We start from the raw sequence: 16,282 nt of genomic DNA on the forward strand, positions 1-16,282 counted from the left end.
ATGTCTTGGTCTAGTTAAGAAGAGGTCAATGCCACAGTCACCAGTTCCCACCACCTGCAGCTGCCAGCTTACCAAGAACATCCACAGTGGTGATGATCTCATCCTTGCAGTGCTTTTGGCAGGTTTGGTTATCAGCCAGTCTTCCTGAGTTAAACAGCTTGCACTCAATACAATCCCTGTAGGAACACACACAGAGGGGAAGATTAAGCACACATCAGAAACTGCATGAACACAGGGATTCAGCCCTTGGGAAGGGATTCCCTGGGTCTGGTCTGGAGGCTGCACATCTGTACCACAAGGGAGGAGCAGCTTCAGGACCAGGCATCTCCATCGCAAGGATGGATTTCTTAAGATTCAAGATTTCAAGTGAAAAGCAGCTTGTAGGATTCAGTGAAAGTGCAAAGGATTCCATGAAGGTGCAAAGCAGCTTGTAGGTTTGGGGTCTGTTTGCCCTTTGGATGTCAGGAGCTGCACATCAGCTACTGCAAAAGGCAGGCAGTCCACAGGCTGCTCTGTGCTAGTCTGAGGCTGATGCCTGGGCCACCTTCATCGCTGTGAGGCAGGGGCAGTGATTCTGATTCCAGTCCTCCCCTCCTCTGCAGCTCACAGCTCTCTGCACCCAGACATCTGCAGCTCAGAGCGCAGCAAAACTGAGGTTGCCAGCCCTTCCTGCAGGGTGAGACAGCACCAGAAATGAGCAGGGACATGAATCTCTATGAGCACTAGGGCAACAAGACTTGTTGCTGCTCTGCCTGGGATACTGTCAGGGTACTTAGCGTGGGCTCCTAGCAGCAGCAGGCTTGCTTGGGGCTGATCACACATTTAACAAAGCAGAAGTAATTCCTTAGCTGAAAGGTCTCCCAGGAACCAAAGAGCTGCCCTTCCCACCAGGAGCGAGAAGTCCCTCCTGAACTCCTGTGGGTACCTTTTGGTGCTGCAGACACCGGGGCAGGTGGGACACTTCTCGCAGGTCTCTCCGAACGCCCCGGGCTCGGTGCACTGGCACCTCCCGCAGACGCAGGCGCCGCGGCCGCTGCACATCTGCCCGTCGCTGGACACGCAGCTGTCCGTCTCCGTGGAGCAGTTGCAGTTGTCCCCGATGAACCCCGCGTGGCACTTGCACTCCCCGCAGTGACACTCCCCGTGACCTGAGCAGGACAGCAGGGGACAGGTGTCAGCAGGATTCCAATGGCCACCACGGGGTGCTGGGGTTGGCAGGGACCAGCAGCCCAGCAGGAAGAGCTGCCAGAGAGACCTTACTTGGCAGGGCATCAAACAGATGCTGTTGGGAAACACTTAAACATCAAATTAATATCAACATTCAGCAGCAAAAACTACCTACTCATTGCTCTTCCAGCTTCCCTCTACGGTTGCTTAAGACAAATGGGCACTTTCCCCTTCCTGCTTTAGTATGAAATAATCTCTTCTTTCTCTGTCTACAGTGAGAGATATTAAGATGGGAATGGAATACTGCTCCCTTGCTGGTTTTGAGCTCAGAGTTCAGCAGCAAAAAGCCTAGCAGGTTGCCCACCTCATAAAGTATTTCCTTCTCTTTCTTCTTAACAGTTTTACTTAAGAAGTTATCTTAAAACCTTGAAAAAAATTATATCAACAAGCACTATTTCCTGTGTCCAAACAAGAACTCTGTGTCCCAACCAGAGCCACAAAGGTTGCTGGGACCAGCTGAGTCCCCCCCAGGGAGTAGCTCAGGGCAGCTCACAGCAGAAATGGATGAAGAAACCAATCCAGCAAGGGCTCTTCTCCACTGAAGCATCCCCTTGGAGCCAAGGGGCTTAGTGAAGGACTGAGAAAGTAAACAGGCTCCAAGGCTGTCAGTGACAGTAAGTGGAGTGGCTGTCCACTGAGCAGCTGGCTTCAGGGAGCCATCCATCTGCTGGGGACTGCTCAAGTTCTTCCCTGGCCAGTCCCTAGGAGAAGGGATGCCTTTGCAGGCAATAGTTTATAGAGCTGAAGGGTTTGTACACAAGGCTCATCAGCAACCTAATTACATCTCAGCTTTTCCACTGAAAAGAGCCTCGAGCACCCCAGACATGATAAATTATACACACGCTCCTTTCATCGACACAAACCCGCGGATCTCCCTGCCTCTCCCACCGTGCCAAGATTACCAGAGGCTGTGGATTACCAAGCTATATCCCCTGCCAAAAGTCACAGGAGCACCTTCTGTTTTACTAGGCATCTCATATATCCCAGCACATCACAGGCTGTCCTTCTACAGCCTCCTCTGCAGTCCCACCGTTTGCTTTGGATCCAGCCTGCATATTCAAACATTACTGGACAAAGGAGATTATGTTTACAAGATCTCTAGAGGTGACCTCCTTCTGTGCCTACATCTGATGTAGAATAAAATACTTTGCTCTGCTTGCCTTCACAATGACAGCCTTGCCCTTTCCTCAGACAGAAAGCTCTGGGTTTGAGCCCATGGCTCAGCTACATCCACAGCTGCTGCTGTTTGGGGGGCAGCTGCAGAGTGGGTGACTCCCAAGACCATCACTTCACAAGCAAACCAAATGGGGTGTCTGGCTTTTATTCACAATTAATTCAGGTGATTGGGCTCTCACACACAGCAGGTTTGGTGCCACTTGCATGGCAATGCAAGTGTCCAAATTAGCTATAAACTATGGTTTTGATAAAGGGCAGTATTTGAAGGAATCCAAAGCAGCTGGCGATTAGTAAATGTGCTCAGGCTTGAATTTGAACTGTGAGGGCCAAGAGAAGCAAGCTGATGTATTCATATTACTCCTCAGCTCTCCTAGGACACCACAGAATGCAGCACAAGATGTGAGTCCAGAGGAAATCTGTCTCTGGACCATTAAATGGTTCTGTTTTTAAAGGCATCAGTGCTAGGTCATAGGAGGCTAGAAAGACTGCACATCCCTTCCAGCCCCTGGCAGGCTGGTGGCAGAGCCTAAAATTACTGTCCTGGGGAAGGGAAATGGCCACTTGCAAATAATGCATCCTATTAAACCACTGTGATTGGAAAACTTAAGAAACAGCATCTTAAAGGATGTGGTTTTGTTTATTCACAGGGATGAAGAAAAAGCCATTCTGTATGAGGGTGACTAAGTGTGGGGTGTGAGCTTAAAATGTCAAAACACGTTGACATGTGTTTCCTGCCTTGGCCACACTGGTCCTGCCTGGGCCACACTGGCTTAGTGTTCAAGAAGTCACTGGCTGAAGCTCATCATGGTCAATGTGCCAAGAGCAAGAATTTCCATCTTGACCTTCAAAGGCAAAGGTATCACAGCCTTCACTGCTTCCATCAGCTTGAAAGAGTGGCCACTGCTGCAAGCACCAAGAGCTACACTTCTGGTGCCACCCATCTCCCACGCAGCCTGAAGACTGGAGAAACTCAGTGAACGAGGAACATTTGGTTTTCATATGGGCACAATAAGAGTTGTCCCACATCTTAACATCCACCTGGAGCACCAGAGGTGGGAATACACTCCATCCTCTCACTAGGGACACAAACTGAGAGGAGTCCTGAGGCAATGTGGCAGCGAGGGTTTGGTGACAGTGACCCAGAGCTGTGGTTTGCAGAGTGTTACCCATACTCACATGCTGTGGCACAGTGTGCTGCTTGTTTCCAGCTCTCTCTCCCACGGTCACACACAGTGCTGATGTGGCTAAGCACTCTCTGTGCCATCATGCCTGCAGGAAACCTTCCACCACCGTGCCCATGATGAACCCAGTTTCACTTCCCAGTTTCATTTCCACAGCAGTGTGTCCTCAAGGAGGGTGTGTTTCAAGACACCTCTGCACCAGCAGCAGTCTCATGGTGCAGGACATCACCCTGGACTTTAACCCCCTTGAACCCTTTGAGTTTATACATTCTCTGTTAAAGCTGGTTTGTGAAGCCAAAATACATTAATTATGTTCTCCAAACATAATAAGAGATGTTTTCTTCTGTTCCCATATTCAAAATGAGACAAGCTTAGAAGTTTAAAAGATCCAGATCTAACTAGGAAATTAAATGCTCCCCCTGAATTTGATAACATTCTTTCCAGTTAGCTCCTGACCTTTGGGGCTGGGCTAACACAAACCACATGTCAGGAGGCTGCAGAAACCTGCAGAGGAAAGCAATGCTTCTGTGGGGCGAGAGCAGTCCCCAGACTGAGCTTTAGCGGTCTGGGATCCATCCGGGCAGGAGCCATGGGGTGCGCTGCTCCCAAGGACCGCACCAGAGTGGGCTGAGACTCACAGCCCAGCCAGTGCTTCCATCTCTCCCCATTCCAAAACACATCCCCATCCCACTGCTGTGCCCCATCTGGGCTGCACATCTCACTGTCACTCAGGCAGCTTTTCCCAGGACACCCATCCATCCTCATTTCACCCCAGCTGCCCCCCAGGATGGCAGCCACAGCCCAAATCCCCCCTGCCCCCAGCATGGTACTGCACAAACCCAGCTTGGCGTCTCCACAGCAGCGCTGTTCTCCTTGTTCCCAAGCAGGGTCATTCCCAAATCAGGACAGCAGCTTCTGGCAGAAGCTTCCAGCCTCTGACCCTGATTTCATCCCAGCCTTCCTGACAGCAGGCTGTGACCCTGCTTGGCAGGACAGCCCGTCTGGCCTCTGCGATAACTGCGCCTTTTCGGAACTGCACCAAGATCTGACACTCAGTGCAATAAAAGCTCTGCCACTGGGGCTTTTCATGGAAGGTGGTTCTCCTAAAGCCTCCTACTTCTGAGGATGACAAAGTCATGCAAAAAATACCAGCTTTCTTCTGAAACAAAAAACATGATTCTAGTTTTTAATGGAGAGGTGGAAAAGGTTTGAAAACAAGCCTCCTCCAACACTCCTTTTTTCCCCATCTTCTAGAACATTAAACTGATGTGCCTAACATACAAGAAAAACAAGTCATGATATTTAAGCCAGTTTAGTGGTTTTTGAGCACTCAGGAGGAGAAAGATCATACTGTATTTTGTTCCCATTAAATCAAGCCATTTATTTTTGTGCCTCTGTGCTCACATCCAGACTTTGGGTCACAATCTCTGAAAGGCTGTGCTTTTGTCATTTTTGGTTATTTGAACAACTAGTCTGAAACAGAAAAAAACCCACAGGAAAAACAACTAAGAGAAATAAGTTATGGCAAGCAATTTCCAAATTCTCCAGTGTCATTCCTTTAACAAGCCCTGGCTGCTTCTTCACCCAGAGAGCCCCAGTGAAGAAGGGGTCCACAACCATGGATCAAAACCATCTGCTTATGAGAGAAGTCAAACCCTACAGACACAGGGCACCACCTGAGCATCAGTTTTGTACCAGACCAGCCAATCTCTCAGCAAAAGTGCTCCATGTCGGGGGGAGAGGCTCTGTGAGCAGCACATTTTGAGTGGGAGGAAGAAGGGCAGCAGAAAAGGCTTTGAACACACAGGAAACATAGGGCTTTTAATCTGGGAGAGGGCTAGGGTAAGACACAGTGCCTGCCCAGGCAAATAAATCACCACCTCCCCAGTAATTTCTTTCCATGGCTCAAAGCAGGCGGTGCTGCACACCAAGAGGCCGGGCCAGGCAGCCTGCCCAGGGCACAGCTCAGGCCCAGGGCACTGCCAGATGGTCAGCACCCACAGGGACTTGGAGAGAGCTCCAGAAATTTTAAACAGCAGGGATGGACTTAGGATCCACCCCCTGGGTCATGCCAGTCCAGCAGGGAAAACAAGGGTGGCAGATTGGCAGGAGCATCCCCAAGCCCTGGAGCCCACTGAGCATAACAACCTCCTTGTGCTAAGGAGGCTGTGACATAAACAGAGACAGACAAATGTCAAGGGTCCAAGGTTTCTGTGTAACCTGAAATTCATCCAACTGCCTCCACTCACACCAGTAGACAGCTTGCCCACACTCATTTATCCACAATGCAATCCTGAAGCAGCAAAAGAAACACAAAGAGGTTAGTAAGAAGTAAATAGTGCTTTTCTGAATGTTATTTACACCACACACCATGGATCTGTGCACCTTCCCATTGCAATGGATGTTCACATCCTGAAGCATATGGTTTTAACCAAGATTTCAGCCCCAGCATTGGGCTCACCTATCATCAAAAACAGCACTGGAGATGCATACTAACAAAACCAAAGGTGAAGGAATAAAAGCAGGCTTGGGCTGCTAATTCAGCCATGGGCACAAGTCCCATCACCAGCTGGACATTACTGCCAGCATCTCACAGTGTAGCACTGCCATGACAAAAACCCCCCTCAGCACTCCAGTTTCTCCTCACTTGGGAATTTCTGGGTTCAGTGAGAACTGGACAAGGAAGACGTGGTTTTGGAAACTGCTGTTTCATGAAGGCAGCTGAAAGCTATCTGGGGCAGGAGGATTTCCTGCGGCAGCCCTGGCCAGCCTTTCCTCATTTTCCTTCTCTCTGCTAAAGAAGTGAAGCTGAAATGCAACCACGAGATACAGCTGATGATCCACCAGAAAGCCAAAATGGGCAGTGAGAAGTCATTTCCTGAAAGAGATCTAAAGCTGCATTTCTTAAAATAAAGCCTTCCTCTTTTTTTTTTTTTTTTCCAAGTAAGCTCAGCACTCCACAAACCCTTGACTTTACTCACATTAGCTCCTCAGCCAAGACTGCCACATGTGGCCTTTTGGATGGAGACCCAGAGCTGGGAATTGGAGCTTTCAGGTCCTGCTGCCAACTCTGTTACTGATGCAGGGAGAGCTATGGGGCAAGGGCTGGTGCCAGACCCTCCCAGAGGCACAGAGCCTTATCCTGAGTGGGAGCAGTTGCCATGGATGTGCTGTTCTCCTTTGAGCCATGGGCCCAAATACCATCCCACCACTCTGGGCACGTGCTCATCCTGGCTTTGTTACCCCCTAAGTACCTGACATAGAAGGCACTGCAGGAACTGCCAATAATTCATATTATTCCTGAAGCCAGATCAGAACGGGCTGGTGTGTGTGAATCCTCTGGGGTTTTTGCCCCTACTGGGTCTCCCTCCAAACCTCTAACTCAAAAAGGGCCACTTTCCCTTCCTATCAACATCCATCTGTCACATGCAGGTGTTCATTGTTCTCCCATGGTGCACGGTCACCAAAGGTCTGTGGTTTTGTAACAGATTTCTCCCTTAACAAAGTACCTGGAAAAAGTCAGAATATCACTCAAAGTAAGACAAGGAAAGAAAAAAAAGGAGAAAGAATGAACACACAGGCTGTGCTGCACTTCCCTTTCACGTCAATTACGTAAGCTCCATTTTTTAAATGAAACTGAACAAAATTCATGTCAACAAGAAATGCAGAGACCCAGAATTCCACTCACCTGCTGGTCTCAGGATTTCTGCCTTCAAGTCCCAAACACAAAATTCATTTCCAAATGTTCATTTCTGTGAATGATCATCACCAGAGGCACCAAATTCAGACACCAAACTCACCGAGATGCTGGCCAGTAGAGCATTTTAAGCAAGTTTGTTCTAAGACCATCTAAGCTTTATTTTCTGAGCTCATCTTGGGGTTTTTTTGAGCTTTCTATGGGGTTTTCTATGGGAGAGGGCAGCTGCACAGGACAGGAGGTTTGGGTATGTGCATGAATCTTCCGATGACACCTCTTGGTTGCAGCCCACACGTTGTGCCACTTTAAGAGCAGAGCCCCAAAGACAGAGCTCTGGCTCCCATAAAGATGTCAAAGCCGTCACTCCTGTATTCTTTAATTCTGCCCGGGCATTTAATGGCTCATTAGCATGCATTCACACTTGCTAAAGGTCTGCTCAGGGCCAAGGAGAAACTGCAGTGAAAGGAGGCAGAACAGCAGCGCTCTGTGCGGGTTGGCCCTCAAGGAGCTGCTGCCAGATCTGGGGAGAGCTGCAAGGCTTGGACAGCAATAGGAGCCTGGGCAGGGAGAAAGGAGGGGTAACAAAGGGCAGCTTTGCTCCATCGTGCCAGGAATAGACACTCTGGGAGAGCAGCACTCCACACACTGGGGAGAGAATGCCCAGCCTAGCTGCAGTTTCAGTGAAGTGCCAGCACAAAGCCCTGGCGTGAGCAAGGTGGGGAAAGGCAGGGAATGCCTGCTGCCAGGAACACCAAGGAACAAAAGGAATAAACACAGCACTGAGCACTAACACAAATGGAACCATCATTTGTGTTCCTGTGAGAAATCCATGCAAAAATCATCAAATATCTCAAGTTGGAAGTGACCCATTAGGACCACAGAGTCCAGCTCCACAATAATCAATAATATTTACTAGGTTACAATGTAATGCTAATGCCTGGTGGTGTAATAACGAATACTGCATTTAACTGCTGTGAAAGAAATCTAGAGAAGCATATCCGTGGGCACAAAGCATTCCAGCTAAGAACCACCCACCTGCACTGACCTGCAGCCACCTCTGACCCAAAGCACAGCATGGGGGTCCTTAGCAGTGCAATTAGAGAGGGGACTAGGCATTTTTATATTGCAGCCACAAGCACTGGCCATGCTTTCACAGGTCACAGCCAGCAGACAAGGGTCACCCCATGCTGTTTGTCCCAACCCAGAGGCCATTTGAACTCTGGGATCTTCAGCCTTTTGAACAGGCATGGAGCACGATGGGGAGCAGGATGGGGAGGCACACAGTCTTGGAGGACAGGGGCACATGACTCAATATTAAATTGAAAAGAGAAGAGAAACCAGGTTAAAGGGGAAAAAATAAATTCTGAGAGGAAGAAGAAGAAGAAGAGAGAGGATTGGGGAAGGATGGAAATAATGCCCTGGGAGGAAGCGGTTTCAGGAGCTGCCCAAGGACTGGAGATGGGAGTAAACACATGCACTGAGTCAGCCCCATGCTTCTCCAAAAGGCCACGGAGGATCTGTGAGCCAGACTTCATGAAGATGAAATTTGGAATGCAAACACCTCCCACGTGGCTCTCAGCCCCTCTCTGCATTGGGACTATGGGCTCCTGGAGATGAGCACACCCAGACCACCACAGGACATCCTGCTGAATTTGGTCCTGGCTAATGCTCAGGAATCCTTTGCCTACAAGTTAAAATCAAACACTTCTACAGAGGAATGCCACTGCCAGCCAGCCACTCACACAGCCCTAGTGTGGAATCTCTCTACAGCCTTTCAAATCATCTGGGAGCTCAGGGCTGGGTGTCCCTGCCCTCAAGTAAGCCTTCCCTGCACAGAAGGTGCCACCCTGGCACAGGGAGCTCATGATGCAAGCACAGAGCACTCTAGGCTGCCCACAGCCTTAGGTGAGCGTGTCCCAGCCATGTCCCTGCAGTGTCTGCTCCTCCTCACACTGTGTGAAGAGCAGACTTTCTCAATGACACTCCACACTAAAGGCTGAGAGGTTTCAAGTGCTGCTCTCAGACCTCACTGCTGTCTGGCAGAGCATGGCCAGACCCAAGGGAAGCAGCCCAGGATGACCCCAGGGCTCAGACACCAGCTCTTGTTGCCAGAACAAGGCCTAAAAGTCAACATCCCACATGTGTCAGCAGCAGCAGGAGCCTCCACAGTTCCTTCCTCACCTGTGGAAACGTTTCCTAAATCACTGCTTGAGCAATCACATTCTGCTGCTCCAAAATGTTGCAATAGCATGGCAGCCCCACACTCTACAGGAGGGCAAGCAGGAATACCAACAGTTCAACAGCTGGCCTAAGAAAAGATCTGGCTTATGGAAACACACATTTAAAGAAAACAAAACAAACCTTTTTCTTGGTTTGGGACTTAGACATTGTGCAGCCAAATGACACTGGACACACAGACAAACAGCATTTGCAGGGAGCTTGTAAGCAGGGCAAGAGTGGCACCAGTCTGAGCAGGATGAAGGTGGATTCAGTTGACTGCTCTTCCCCACCACAGTCCTCAGCCCTGCCTGCTCCAGCTGACCTGGTCCTTACTTTTTTTTTTAAGCTGACCCACTGGACTGGAATAAATGGAGCTGACCTAAACCTTCTATTTCTTTACAGCCATCCATGTGATGAGAGTCAGCAGAACAGCTTTGCAGTTTAACCCCAGAAAATGAAGAGAAAAGCAGAGGTGCCCCATTAGATTTGTTCCATATTAAATGTCTGTGGTCTATTCTTACTGGAGGCAAACTGTTTCCCAGGTGGAGGAGGGATGTAAGCTGGAGAGGGGATGCCCACCCAAGAGTGACACCAAGCACAGGTGCTCTGGCCTCAGTTCCTCACAGCTATGGGACACAGCAAGTCAGAGGTTTCTTTTTCCTTCTTATTCAGGGGGATTATTTTGTTTTATCCATTTATTCTCTGGCTCACAGGTATCTCAGGACAGGACCCTTGGCTGAGCAGCTCCTGCAAAGCAGATGATAAAAGCAAAGACCAAATGGGAATGCACCAAGGAGAAAGGTCTTTAGGAAGCTCAAAGATAAACATGCAGTCTGAGTTTTGACTGCATTGTAAAATAGAGATGCTACAGCAGTGCCATCTCCTTGTGGTCTGTTCTGGGGATAAGGTCCCCTGGGCTCTGCAAGGGGCACTGTAGGCAAGAGACCTCAGGGTGCCTGAAACCAGGTTTGTGGGCTGCCAAGGGCACCCTGTGCCCCACACAGTGTGACAACACACACAGACTGCTGTGTCTTCCAGCCCAGACTCCTCCTCCTGCCCTGCTCTTTGGTGGGAAAAGGGGCATTCACAGTGCTACAACACCCTAATGACACAGGGGTTTGTTTCAGAGGGCTTTACTTGGTTCTGCTCACCCCCGAGCACTCTCCCATGCCCTGCACCCGGCAGCACCCGCAGCCACTGACCCCTGAGCCCCCAACCTGCTGCTAATGACTGGGACTGCTCACAAAGCAACTGGTACTGTGAGGCTACAGCACAGTGACCCCACCTGACACTGCATCCTCTGTCACCAAAATAAGCCTCAAGTATGCTGGAAGATGTGAGCTCCCCATCCTCCTCCCACGGGGGAAGCACAGAGGGATTGACCTGCGGGGCAGCTGCCCCAGAGAGGGAGCTGCATCCCCTGCAGCTGCCTGCCTCACAGCTGCACTAGCCCTTAGCAACAGCCAAAGGATTATTTTTAACTTCCATATCTATATGGCCCTTTTGTCTCTCCTCTTCAGGTTCTCTTTTACTAAGCAGTGCTTAGAAAAACCTACAGGCAACAAGACTTGACGTGACTAAAAGGAAACATTGCATATGTGGTTTAGGCTCTGTTCCCTCTCTTCTTTCTGCCACAGGCCCCCCTCTTCCCTTCTGGCAGGGGTACATTTGTCAAAAGCCATCCCACCTGCAGCTCAACCACAGGCAGTGGGCACAGAGGAAGATCTCCTTCCTCCCCAAACCACACTCAAACATCACCTGCACCTCAGAGGTTAACAAATCAAATACTACCCATTTCTTTCTTAACAGCTGCTTCTGGTAAAAATTTAGGCATTAGGAATGAAAATAATTAAGATCAAAAATAAAATGCTGTTGTGTGTCTGAAAGATGTGGATCACCTTTATTCTCACATCTGAGCTTTCAGGTGCACACCAGCATCCTCCATCCAAGAGGCAGTTGTCACTGCCACCCAGGATGGTAGCTTTATTCACCACTGGGCAGGTGAATAGTAACTACAAAAGTACATGTGGGAGAAAGTCTATTTCCAGATGATGTGTCCATGGGCACAGTGATTTGTGTAGTAACAGATCCCATCCAAATCCCCAGGGTGGAGATACCAGCAGGGAATCAAACCCAAGTGCCACTCTCAAAGCATGGAGCTCTAATGCAGGACCTGAAACCAGGGCACTGGCACTGAGCCATCACCCCACTGGCTGTAAAATGTGTTATGGACAGGGTACAGTGAAAACAAATTGCAAAAGCATGAGTGAGGTTTCTAATTTGAGGCGTGTTAAAACAAAACAAAAACCCCTTATCTCCATGGGCATTAGTACAGGCTGAAACCTCCCTGAGCTTCTCTATTTACTAAAACCAAGAGAGGAAGCTTTCAGAAGTAAATACTGAGGACTTGAATGAGCTCAGCAGTTTATGTAGTGGTTTCAGCAGGGCAGCTGGAGCCACATCACACGTCAGCTTGGCTGTTCTCTGCAAAATAAACCCCCAATTTTCAATGAGCTGTCCCTTCCCACATCCCATCTCAGAAGTGATTCTGACACTTGCACATATTGCAGATGTGACACCCGCTGCTCTGTTGCTGATCTGAGTTTTCTGTGTCACTGGAAGCCCTGTGCTGGCAAGGGAGGCCAGCCCAGCTCCTGTGCTCCAGGGCATCCCCACCATGCTGTGCCTCAGCCAGCCACGACCTTCAGTCACCTTAACCAGCTCAGGGGCTCACAGCTGCTCACAGGCTAGAGAGACTAGCTTCATTTACTGATGCAAAACTGTTCATAAATCTGATTTATTGCCCAGTTCTAAAAAAAATGAAGACGAGAAACCATAAAAGACCTGATCCCCAAAGCTGGACCACCATCAGTAGCTGCTGTGTTGCTCAGGCAGTATGGATTTCTGGGATGAGATCTTTTGTGTTTTAGGGGGAGGAAGGGCTGCAGCATGACAAGTGCTCTCTGTAATTAGTGATGTGCACAACCAGAGTCCTGACTGAAGAGCACACAAATGACACACAGGGAGCTGGGGAACAGTGGTGGTGGGCAAGGGGAAATTTCTTTAGAGGCACATACGATGCCATATTATTCTGTGTCCCCCCATCCAAGAAAAAATAGGTCTGGAGCAACTGAAACTAATGAAGCTTGGCCTCCAACAAGCCAGTCTTTCTTCATTAGAGGCAAATGTGTGATGCCCTTACTGGGGCCTCTCCTCCCTCCTGCCACCTTGTTTTATGGGACCCTCAGGAATGCAATTAGGGCAGAGATGTTTCCTCCTTTGTCAAAGTGCCTGGCAGGCAGCCAAGGAGTTCAAAAGCCTGTGGGTTGTGCAGCCAGCTGCCCCTTCCCCAGCCCAGCTGCAGGCAGGAGGGATTTCTGCCCTCTCCCACAGCCACCCACATTTCAGAACAGAGGGGACAGAGGGATGTGTCAAAGATCTCAATGCAAAAAGGCAACCTCTCCACCCAAAGAAAAACTGGGAGTAAAGCATTTGAGGGTTTGGGAAGCCTCTGCCTGCTTTGTCAGAGCACAGTGCTGCATATAACCCAGTTGAATTTCTTTTGTAAGAACAGAACACTTGTGTAACCCATCCCCTATGGCCTCTCCAGAAGCTGGATTAATGGCTTGAAACAGCTGCTCCAGAGCTGTTACCTGGCCTTGGGGGTCAGCAGAACAAATGCCACTTATTAGTGACTAAGTGACATTGATTCTGAGTTGGATGCAACTGGAATTAACATTTACTCCAGATTATAAATTACTCCCTTTCCCCACTTCCCTCACAGATGCAGGAGGCACGTTAAACCTCCCACTAACAAGAATTAAATCTTGTTGGTTCTTTAGATTCTTTCTCACCCAAGATCTGCTTCTCCACTTCATGAGGGGGACTACAAAAGGACTGGAGCCATCGACAGCACTGTCTGCAGGCATCTCTCCTCTCAAATGCTGACAAAAATGAGGCTCCAATATTTATAAACAGACTCAGGAATTAATTTTTTTTCCTAGCCAAAGGACCAAATGCCAAGAGACAAGAAACAAGTTCATTTCAGAGTATTTCCACCCCACTTGGCTTCTGCTGGGAATACAGGATGCCTGAGCATAACATGCCACCCATCCCTGTGCCATGGCAGTGACTCAATGGGGACAGCTTTATACAGATCATAAAAGGAAGAAATGCCTGCACAGATGGGTGATGGGCTCATGCCACAGCCATGGGAGTGCAAAGCAGTTTGCCTGAGAGGATTTTTACTTCTCAGAAATCTGTGCTCTCCTCCTGGTGCTCCCCGGAACCTCAGCTCAGGTTGGACTGGCTGTTTTCTCATCAGCTCTGTGTGGGATGGGCACTCCTGTTCATGGCATCACCTTGTTCAACAGCTGGGGCAGGTGTGAATGCCTTTGATGGGGGACACCACAGCCTGTGTGCTAAACCTGAGGCTGCTCAAAGCACAGGCAGTCATAAAAAATGCACTGAGAGGCAGTGACTGCCTTCTATGCAACCAGAGGATTCAAGGAGTATAAACAAAACCCTTGACAGCAGTGATGAGTTTCCCTCATGGGTCCAAGCCAAGAAATTCCCAAGCAAGGACAGAGACAATAATCTGCTGGAAAATCACATCTCCTACACTCTGCTTTTTTGGTTTGTGCTTTAGCTAAAACCTGCACTCCCCCCAGAGAGTGACAGGCACAGGGATGACAGAGCCTCTCAGGGACAGACACTGTGCCCAGGAAATGACAGAGTGAGGGCAGGGTGTCATTTCACCCCCAGCAGCAACAAAAACAGCAACCAGCCACTGCAGAGACTGCCCTGAGAATCAACCTCCTCCCAAGGCATCACCCAAACCCTTCTGGCTTCCAAGTCTACATGTGCTGGAGGACAGATTATCAGTGCTGAATTAAAAACCTGGTCTTTTTTAAAAAGGTCCCATTTGTAGGGGGCAGAGAGCATGGTCTGCTTTGTTTGGGTGGCACAGGGCTGTTTGTTAGGGGCAGCCTTGGGCATAGCCCTGCCATGCAAGCTTGTGGTGGGCTGGGAAATCCCAAACCTCCTGGCCTGACAAAACCACCTCAAAATGCTTTGTCACTGGCACAGTGCTTGCTACAATTCAGATTTAGCATCACAACTCATGCAGCCGTGCCAGACTCCATCCTACCCCTCAAGCAAAAAGCTTGCTTGGCCTCAGCCTACCCTTTGTTTTCCTTCATAGCTATAAAAAGGACTTTTAAATTACTTTAAAAAAACTTCAGCAAATCCCAAACCAGCTATGATGTGCTTCCCAGCACCAGACATCCTCCACAGGGACAGAGGCAAGCAGGTGCAGCAGAAGATACATAACTTGCTTTCCTGTGGAGCAGCAGAGCTCTAGCCCTCCTGCTGGAAAGGAAATTTGAGCAGAGGTGAGTCCTTCTCTTGCAGCAACTGCTCCACCAGTAACTTACAACCTCTCTTTATAGCACTGATGCCCTGCTTGCTTTTAAATATTCTCTCTTTTGGGTGGGATGATGTTATCAAAGCAATGTGGTCGTCTGGAGAACTCCCAGGCAGCAGTGCTCCTAATTACTTCACAGTTGATTTTAATTTTTCCCCCTTTCTACCTTCAAACACTTTTTTTGTGCTTGCTCACGCATCTTTCCACTCATGCACCAGCAGGGAGAGCCCCACAGACCCCCAGTCTGGGCAGTCCCTGTCAGGGTGGAACTGGCCTTTCCCATTGGATCCCAGTGGGATCCAATCTCCAGAACAATTCCAAACCCAGAGCATTGCCTGCTTCATCTTCAGCACTGACAAAATCACTAAGCAGGCTGCAGGAAAATTAACACAAACATCCTCTATCCACCTAACAACATAATCGCCTCAAACAGGCAGAAACTTGCAACCAGTTTATTGCCCCACTTTGAAATATGCAGGGGAAGATAAACAGCAGTGGAAAAAACACCACTTCCCTGGAGAAAACATAAAAAGTAACTATTTTTTCCAAGTTTACACTTGTTTGGAATTTTCGTCCAAGGCTTTCCGCTACGGAAATATTTTACTTGCTTGAAAGCAGGCAAATTTTAAAGAACAGCCCTTTGCCCTGATCCAACTGAGGGAATTATGTCTGAGGGCTAATCCAGGCAATTATGTTCAAGGTAAATTATTTGACCTTGGACTGATGAGGTTTTAAAACCATTTTAGCAAACACAGCTAAATAACTCATGTACCTTTGTTTGAGCAAAGCTGACTGGCTACAGCTTCCCCACTGAATGACTTGTTTTCCCAGTGGGAGAAAAATCCATACATAAAACAGCTTTAGGAATCTTTAATACGGCTTTTCTCTAATAAGTAACAGCCTGAAACACAATCTTTCCTTTCACCTGTCACGCACCAGGGGATTACACCACATACTTCATCTTTAAAAGAAGATTGTTTCTGCCTAGGCAGGGAAGGATGGCACACAAAGGAAAAATCCAATCTATGACAACACCAAAAAAGCCTCGGGGGATTCAAGCCAGTGCTGGTTTACTCTTTCCTGGGGAAACAACAGTGTGCAAGAGATGTGCATAGTTACATCAAAATAACAACACCAAAGCCAAGACTCTGCTCATCTCCGTGGGATGCAGGTGTGGGAACCCAGGACATCCCTCTGGCTGTCCAGGCTCAGAAGCCCTGGCATGGAGCCCAAAACACCTGTGGTTTTGATTATGACCCATGGAGCAAATTACCAACCTTCTATGAAGATCAGCAAGCCAAAACAGTTTAGGTAGAATAATAGTGAAGTTATCACGGGGTGGAAAAATAGATTTTA

General features: G+C 48.8%; 1 protein-coding gene across 1 annotated transcript in view; it reads right to left on the minus strand.

Moving 5' to 3' along the window:
* ITGB5 (integrin subunit beta 5) overlaps nt 1–16,282 on the minus strand; it is a 58,006-nt gene that overhangs the window by 5,165 nt on the left and 36,559 nt on the right. Inside the window, exons 11-12 of the mRNA XM_064718861.1 lie at nt 926–1,148; nt 73–176 (exon numbers count right to left, since the gene is read on the minus strand). Of these exons, the coding sequence (XP_064574931.1) occupies nt 73–176; nt 926–1,148 (327 nt within the window). The remainder of the gene's footprint in view (nt 1–72; nt 177–925; nt 1,149–16,282) is intronic.

This window comes from Zonotrichia leucophrys, chromosome 7 (assembly GCF_028769735.1).
Source record: "Zonotrichia leucophrys gambelii isolate GWCS_2022_RI chromosome 7, RI_Zleu_2.0, whole genome shotgun sequence".
Taxonomy (NCBI): domain Eukaryota; kingdom Metazoa; phylum Chordata; class Aves; order Passeriformes; family Passerellidae; genus Zonotrichia; species Zonotrichia leucophrys.